General features: G+C 42.0%; 1 protein-coding gene across 1 annotated transcript in view; it reads right to left on the reverse strand.

Annotated features, from left to right (window-relative positions):
- RTEL1 (regulator of telomere elongation helicase 1) overlaps window positions 1-8,597 on the reverse strand; it is a 51,249-nt gene extending 42,652 nt beyond the window's left edge. Inside the window, exons 1-9 of the mRNA XM_035890360.1 lie at window positions 8,404-8,597; window positions 6,647-6,845; window positions 6,186-6,279; window positions 5,160-5,241; window positions 4,560-4,620; window positions 4,245-4,320; window positions 3,435-3,519; window positions 2,472-2,537; window positions 1-68 (exon numbers count right to left, since the gene is read on the reverse strand). The exon at window positions 1-68 is cut by the window's left edge and continues 83 nt beyond it. Of these exons, the coding sequence (XP_035746253.1) occupies window positions 1-68; window positions 2,472-2,537; window positions 3,435-3,519; window positions 4,245-4,320; window positions 4,560-4,620; window positions 5,160-5,241; window positions 6,186-6,279; window positions 6,647-6,845; window positions 8,404-8,505 (833 nt within the window). The 5' untranslated portion in view covers window positions 8,506-8,597. The remainder of the gene's footprint in view (window positions 69-2,471; window positions 2,538-3,434; window positions 3,520-4,244; window positions 4,321-4,559; window positions 4,621-5,159; window positions 5,242-6,185; window positions 6,280-6,646; window positions 6,846-8,403) is intronic.
- Window positions 8,598-8,697: the final 100 nt, after the last annotated feature.

Here is an 8,697-nt window from a genome sequence, read left to right on the forward strand (position 1 = left end):
GCGTCCATCGCCGAAGCCAAATCATAGGGTGTCAAGTCAAAAGATGACGACTCCTCACACAACTTCTCCTAAAATATGAAGGAATGGAAGCATTATTTGGACTGCACAATGCTATTCACTCAGCCAGTTTCATAGACAATAAAGTCCAGATAACCAGGCTTGATTTCATTTCTGATCTCCAGCTCAGGCCAGAGGACATTTTATAAACACCTGAGGACTTTGACTATTACTAGGCATCCTTTTTTCTGAAATGTTGTCCTGGGTTTGGCTGGGATAGAGTTAATTTTCTTTCTAGTAGCTAGCACAGTGCTGTGTTTGGATTTAACATAAGAGTGTTGATACCACACTGATGGTTCAGTTGTTGCCAAGCAGGGCTTACCCCAGTCAAGGACTTTTTAGCTTCCCCTGCTCTGGCAGGAGCACAAGAAGTTGGGAGGGGGCACAGCCAGGACAGCTGACCCCAACTGCCCAAAGGGGGATTCCATACCATATGATGTCATGCCCAGTATAGAAACTGGGGGGAGTTGGCCACGGGACAGCAATCGTTGCTCAGGGATAGGATGGGCATCAGTTGACGGCTGGTGAGCAATTGCATCGTGCATCACTTGTTTTGTAGATCCTGTATATTCTCTTACCATTATTTGTTTTTTCCTCGGCTGTTTGATTAAACTGTCTTTATCTCAACCCAGAGGTTTTACCTTTCTCCCCCTGTGATTTTCTCTCCCATCCCACTGAGCCCAGGGTGGGGAGTGAGCAAGCAGCTGGGTGGTGTTCAGCTGCTTGCCAGGTTAAACCACAACAAATGTAGAACAGATTTTGCCTCTTCCTCATTATCAACATTCTACCACTCCCATCTAGTACCAAATCACTATCATCATTAAGATCCCTTTTGTTTTTAATATGTCTCCCCCTCTGCATTCTTAGTGTTGCTGCTAATAGATTTTTCTTGACATCCTTTTGTGTCTCCCACACAGTTGCCAAATAGCTTACTGTCTGATGACAAATTGTCCAAGTATCACATTTTTTTAATTAGGTAATTGTTTTGTCCTTTGAAAGAGCTACTTCCAGGTACCCCCTCATACACTTACAAAAGACTCGTATCCCTATATTTGCTCAAATGAAGACATGGTCCTTGCCCCTCATGATCTTGCATTCAGAGATGGGGGCATGGAGAAAAAAGAGAAGGGGGGGCCATGGGAAAAAAAAAAAAAAAAAAAGGCGGTAAAATGCATATTATTCATAGGTAAAATTTGGGCCAAAAAGTATGCCAGAACAAATATTGTTACTAGAGAAGGAAGGAAACATACTAACTTTCTATTTTTTTTTAAAAAAAAGTAATGGTTTGAACACCCACCAAACTGATACGTTTGACAAAACTCTCTATGACCTTGAAAAATAAGTCACGTATTGTTCTGTCACAAATTTTTCATTCACAAAAAAAAATCATCTTCCCTGACAATGACAAGAAATAGTGAGGACTAAGCTATAGAAAAATTTGACTGTAAGAGCTATGAAGAAATAAGTTAAAAAGAAAAAAAAAGTTGAACGAGCTGCATGTGTAAACAATCAAATCAGAAAGAAGCAAGTTTTATTTTAGAGTAACCACTAGGTTTCCACATATTAACCCAGAACAGACCCATGGGGAGAACTACTGCAAAACAAGCAGTTCTAGAATGGCTGTTCTGGTTAGTTTCTGCAGGCAGGCATCAATTAATATCTTTTAAACGCTACAAAGGGGAAAAAAAAAACCCCTAAATCCAAACAACTATGATTGGATTTCCCCCCATTTTTCAACAGAAAAAAAGATGTCTGATGAAAGGAGCACATACTGGACGCAACTCCCAACTATCTCTCGTCAAACGTAGCACACCCTCCAGTGGCCTGATTACTGAAAGAACACACAATCAGAAAATCAACTTTGCAGCTGGGTTTAGCAGAAATCCCACTGGGAGGTTGTTCACGTGGCTGAAAAAAGGCCTATTTTAAATGTTCCTTTGCATTTCATTATTTAGGCAAAGGGCTGCAGTTTCAAGCCAACTAAGAGGAAGATCTCGTAATGCAATGCTTTTTGTTTTTCTTTTTTCTCTGCGAGTGAAGACTTGCAAATATTACAGAAGTCACATTTGCCATCTACTGCACTGGGACAGCTGATGCACCTGAGCTTCAAGAATGGATCTTTCATGATTTCTTACACCCTGGAAAAGAACTTTTCAAACAAGAAAATGAGTGCCCTCATAAGTTTGGAGTTCCACCCTTCAGAAAGAAACTATCACCTTGTAGGAAATCAGAGAGGCGTCAACGGACCATTAATTAAACGGCAATGCTTTAACTGCCACAGAAACAAGAAATATTTGTGACAGTGACATTAACAACTGAAATAGCTGAGCACAGATTTTACAGACCCGGAGCGCGGGGCCGTTTTTCTCTTTGGATGAAGTTTGAAAAACAGCAACAGACCAGAAACAACTTACCACGTTGTGAGCTTCATCAAGTATTACCACGGTCCCCTTCAGGTCTAAGTTGTGTGCTCTCCGGCTCTAAAGACAAAGAAGAGAACAAGGGAATGGACAAAAAGGCCACAGAGAAACGTAGAGAAATTGGCTCATGAGACACGTTTGGGTTTTCACGTACTTTTTTTTTTTTTTTCTCCTGAGAAAACAGCAAGTAACCACTGTGGCTACCTAATATATAAACCACAGAATCGGTTTCTCTGGAAATGAAGACGCAGATGCTCTGAAAACCACCCTAACAGTACCAGATGACGTAACTTCAGTTCACAATGCTTCTTTGCTTCAGGTGGTCAGACATTTATTTATTTTATTTTATTTTTTAGTTTACTAAACATTTGGTCTTTTTGCCTTTTGTAGCAGTGGAACATAATTTGGCTTTTACTAGAGTTCATTAATTACTCTAAGTAGCATGGAGATGTCAGCAGATTTGTTTCCTCAACAGAGTTTTCAAAGGTTTCATTTCCTATCCAGAAAGCTGGCAATTATTTCCAGGAAAGACGTCTGATCTCTAGTGAAAAAGTTCCCTTATTCTAGAAATCACGTAGCTGGCTGCAGAAACAACAATGTCTCAGAATGCACGCAAAACTACTGCACAGTATGCGCCTGAAGATTTGTATTCAGGAGGTGAATATCACCAAACAAGGGCATCACATCCTGCAAAGCTAATTCTATTAAAATAACAAGGCCTCAAATCAAACAAAAACCAAAGAAAATATTTCTTAGCTGTGGGAAAGAACTTCACAGAGAAAAACACAAAATGGCATCCTCCGTGGTTCTGAATTTGAACTGGGTTTTGATTAGTTTTGAAGTATACTACAAAATGCATTCACTTGCGATGCGTCAGTTCTTCCCAGCTTATCCACCGAAAGCCAATACAAGATAAAGAAAAGAATAACTGCATATAAAAGCAAAGATATATGTTACCTTTGAGTCTAGTAAATAGTTGTAAGGCATAAAAATAATATCTGCTTGCTGCTTCAGGCTTCGAGAGAGATAATAAGGACAAGCTCTGTTTAAAAAAAAAAAAAAAAAAAAAAAGTAGTACAAGCTATAAAGTAATACCTGCAGAAATATTAAGAGTGCACTCATCTACTATGTTTCATACTCTCAAGTGTTTGCAAACAACTTCTTAAGGAGTTGGAAGTGGCATGTTTAATTTTAGGGCAGATGGTTAGCTCTATTCACACCACACAAGTAAAAAGAAGAGTAGAAAGTAATACCTAGCTGTGCAGCTCAACAAACCAAAGTAAAAAGAAATTAAAGGAGAAAGAGTGGCATTCGTTACTGCATTAGCATTTCACCCCTTTAGGCTAGAAGCAAATGCTGCACGAGGCTATTTTAGCTCAACAAATCTGTCACCTCATCCTCTTAGATCTGAAACAAAACTGCAATAACATTTGTCACGTCAGATGACGTTGGCAGCCTCTGCTCAAGCCAGAAATAAAACATTGGTGAGCCTGACTCTGATCTGATTCTTGCCCTTACTTGTGTAAGGACTGAAGTAAATTCTTGTATGACAAGAACTGCAGTAACAGAAGTTAAGGCTTTAGTGCACACCTGATTTGGTTGGAAGCAGTCTCTGCAACATATTTAGCCACCCCGCTTTGTTCTCACCATTATTCTGCTACCTTAGTGTATGTCAAGTTCATACCAAGGTATTAATAAAAATGAACAGAGAAATAATTTTCATTATTTTCACAAGTAAGGGGGAGGAAGGTCAGAGGGATCATTTACCTGTGCTTGTTTCCATTTTTAACCAAGTCTTCGATATCCATGATGGAGTCAATCAGTTCTTTCTCTGTACTCTTTTCTGTGAAAAATTACATTACAGCCACATGCTTAGGTAAAGATGTGACACAAAGATTTGTTGTCACCCTGATCATCACGCTCACCCGCTTCCTAACATTTGACTCTTGAAAGACATTAACACAGAGCAAAAAACGGATACGTGCACAGGCAGAATCTGCCAACTCTTCCAAGCTTCTCTACCTGCCTAGCAAATCTCTGCCTCTCCAGAAAACAGGGCTCTCCTTCCACAGCCAAACTCACCTTCCACATTGTTATAGAAATGACAGGCACGAGCCATCACTTTCATTCGGCACATGTAGATCTGTAAAGGACAGTATATTTTAGCCACGAGTAGCACAGCTTGTCAAGCACTGAAAAGCACGTTAAGCGGTGAAGAGTTATTAGCTTTCTCTAACACCAGCTAACAAATAAATGCTAATTGCAGTTCTTCAGTTTTCAAATCATGTGTCCCTCTGTCCAGCTTAGAAGCTTGCCTCTCTTTTACGCAGCACAGAACATTCAGATGCTCAGAGGAAATTTTGTTCTATTTTGCCACTAATACTTTTCAAAACAGTAATTTTTGATATTACTTTTAAAAATAACAGGTAAGTCAATCACTGGAGCACTATTTTGAACTTACTGTTGCTCCTGAAAAACACTTAAGTGGCAGATCAGAAAGCAAACCGCAAACTATTCACTCTCACGTTCTGCACAGTGACATCCTTCTCTGGATGGAAAATTCTACCAGAGACTCAGAATTAAAGTAGGTAAACAATGCCAGAGTTAAGAATTACACCCCATACACCAAAACAAAACACCTCCATGTTCCCACTGTGCATGCTTCCAAGGTTCTGTTCTCACTTGCATGTGGTTGCTCTCCTGTCGCTTCACTTCAGGGTTGATGCAAAGCTGCTCTCTGGAACCCAGCACACATATCTTTGGCCTGTTCAAACAGAATGCACAAAAACGATGGTAAAAATAAGGCAAGGAAGAAGAACACAGTTCTACGTGCCTGAGTTGGGTATAACAGATCAAAAGCAAAAGGTTCAGGAGAAACAGATGAGCCCAAAATAAGGGTCAGAATCAGGAATGGTAAGTTTGTCTGTCTGTAACAGCTATATATGTTATTTGACTTTATGACACTGCATCTCTCCTGGTAGCAGCGGGTGGTAATAAGCAGCAGTCTACAGCAGGAGGTAAAGAGTAGCAGCTTACATCATCCACTATAAAATCTGGGCTCTGTTACGACAGCTCAGCTGAATAAGCTGGGGTCTGTCATCTATTACAAGCTATTCCAGAGCTGGCTGTGAGTTTTAGAGCAAGGTTATGACAAGAGCTAAAGCGCTACAAACATCCACAATACTTTTTTTGGTTATTACAAGGCTGTATCTTCACAAGAAACACATAAACAAATGGTTACTGCCTGTCCAAAGAGCTCAGTCCACATGCTGGCAGGTCAACAGCTGAAAACTGTGACAGACATTGGGATAGCAAAACCACAAAGTTCTTCACAGATTTACATCAGCCTAAAGAATTCAACTTTACAATGGCTTCCCACTGACAAAGAAATGCCCCCCCTCCCTCCTCCTGCCAAAGGAAAAAAAAGGGGGAAAAAAAAAGGAATTTTAGAAGTAAATGTGTGAAGTAAAGAAACAAAACCAGACCAAATTCAGGAAATTCTATGATTGAAGGAGGTAAGAGAAGCTGTGAAGTATGAAAGAAAACCAGGAAAACCAACAAAGAAATCCAGGTTCTACACATACACATTCAGAACCACATTTCAGTGGATACCAGCTTTTCACACATTCATCCACAAAAATTCAAACAATAACTAAACCAGATGGGTTTCTTCACCTTTTGAATAGGAATATTAACCTAAATATTTACCTGTAGACTGTGTTCTTTAACTCATTAATGACCTGTGTAAGTTGCGAGTGAGTTCTGGAGGCATAAATTATTTTGGGAACGTCAGTGTAATAAGCTGCCAAAGAGAGGAAAAAAAAAAAAGCAGAAAACCATTATTAACATGGAAAGAAGAACTAGAGATATTATTAGCCTCCCTTCCCAGCTGGTACTATGGTAACAGTTTGCCTTGTAGAGACAGAAAGAAATTTTGTCATCTAACTATTCACAAAATGAGCTACATGAGTTTCTAACATGCTAAGAAAATACAAAAATATGTAAGACACCTTCAAAATCTATAAAAAGGTGTGAAACTGTGCCTCAACTGCTCAACAGTGGCTCCGTGACTTTTATAACTACATACTTCTTACAAAAGATAGATAAAAGCACGAGCTCATTTACATTCCCGTACCGCCCCTATGGACCAGAAACATCGCAGCACTGACCGGGGATATCAGCGTCTGTGGCAGCATTGCCCCAGGACGACATGGGTCTTTCGGGGAACAGTTCCACTCCATTCATACGCTGTGCAATTTTGCGGGCTGAGATTGTATCTTTGAAGTGTTCCCGCCAAGCCAGCGTGGAACACAGCAGGCAGAGGGTCTTTCCTGTGCCTGTAGGGCTCTCCAAAATGCCATTTACCTTCTGTATTGAAAAGAAATAAAATAAAAAGGGAAAAAAATGAGCAATTTGGAGATTCAACTAGAGCAGATCTCTATGCAGTACTGCATTTCCTCTGAAAAAAGCAATCCCTACCTGGTAAACTCTGCCATACGACAGAAAGACAAGACATACCCCACACAGGTTGTTACAAATGCACGACCTGTAGGACCCTCTAAGCAACTCGGTAAGACTCAATCTAAAACCAAGAGCCAGATGTTATCATTTATTTAGCAGAGGAAATCCCCATTCTCCACTCTTAGAGCCACTAGAATACATCATGTTTCAGCATAAAATACATTAAAATAGTAGATGTTATTGGGAAAAAAAAAAACCCAAACCATAAAAGTGACTCTCAGATTACAGACTGCCAGTTTCCTTTAAAATTAAGACTATATCCCACATCACAGTTTAGGCGGAAAATTTTCCAAGCACTTAGTCCTACAGGGTGTTACAATTTTAAAGTGCATAAAAATACTACAAGTTGTAGAAAAACTAGCAGCTGAGCTTGCGCTGCCATGACAATTCGTGTTCAATTCTACTGAAAGAATTTCCATATATAAGAGGTTTACAACATTTTTCCTCTAAAATGAGGAGGTACCAAGCAGGAACTAAGGCACTGCCTGTGACGTGGAAGAACGCTGAGCCACATGGAAAGCCAAAGCTTCCACAATAAGCTTGTTTGGTCTCTCAGAAGAACAGGGACCATGTTAACCAACTTCAGAACAAAGATAACTATTGCAAAAAACATTTTCTTATTTGACATTCACTCAGCAAGGTTATCCTATAGTAGATAAAATGAAAAATTACACTAATAGTCTCAAGGACTAACGATACAAAATCGAACCCCAGATATCTAAGGACAGACTGCACAAACATGTGGGAAAGGAGGCTGAGGGGAGACCTGATGGCTCCCTACAACTGCCTGCCAGGAGGGGGGAGCCAGCAGGGGGGAGTTGGGCTCTGCTCCCAGTTACAGGGGATAGGATGAGAGAAAATGGCCTCAAGTTGTGCCAGGGCAGGTTCAGGTTGGACATCAGGAAAAATGTCTTCCCCGCAAGGGTTGTTAAGCACTGGAAGGGGCTGCCCAGGGAAGGGGTCGAGTCCCCATCCCTGAGGGGATTTAACAGCCGGGCAGAGGCGGTGCTGAGGGACGGGGTTTGGGGGTGGGATGGCAGGGGTAGGGGAATGGTTGGGCTGGGGGAGCTTAAAGGGCTTTGCCAACCCAAACGATTCTGTGACTCCATGGCCTACTCGTTCAGCTTTTCTTCCTTTTCCCAAGTGAGGCAGAAAGATCCCAGCTACGTCTTTACGCTTCTGGGTTTTTAATAACTGTATAGTAAAATAAAAAAAACAAAAAACAAAACAACAAGTAAAAGAAGCTCAGAGAAGATTTGGAAAAGGCGGGACCCGGCCAACAAAAAGCAAAGCCTGAATTGCGACAACCTCCCCTCAGAGAAGCCGTGTTTCACAGCGAGGAAGGAACCGCAGCGGGCGATGGCCGGGGCGGCCCCGGAGGAGGCGGCACTCACCCGCTGCACACCCGCTGCAGGCACTCCAGCACCTTGGCCATGTAGGCCTCCTGGCACGCGTAGGGCTGGAAGGGGAACTCCACCGTGACGCCGTTCAGCGTCACCCTGGGCATCTTTCCCGCCACGCACCTGCAAGGAAGCGCAGGCCCGTGATTTACCCGGCCGCCCCGACCCGGAATCGCGGTAGGTTCATTTGCACGACGAAATGCCGAAAGGGCCCGGGTTTCGCCTCAGGTTTCGGGGCGGGACGTTACCGGCGGACCCGCACCGCGGCCCGGCCCAGGAGGCTCACGGGCACTCGGGGC

Source organism: Egretta garzetta, unplaced genomic scaffold (genome assembly GCF_000687185.1).
Source record: "Egretta garzetta isolate BGI_Z169 unplaced genomic scaffold, ASM68718v1 scaffold223, whole genome shotgun sequence".
Lineage (NCBI taxonomy): Eukaryota > Metazoa > Chordata > Aves > Pelecaniformes > Ardeidae > Egretta > Egretta garzetta.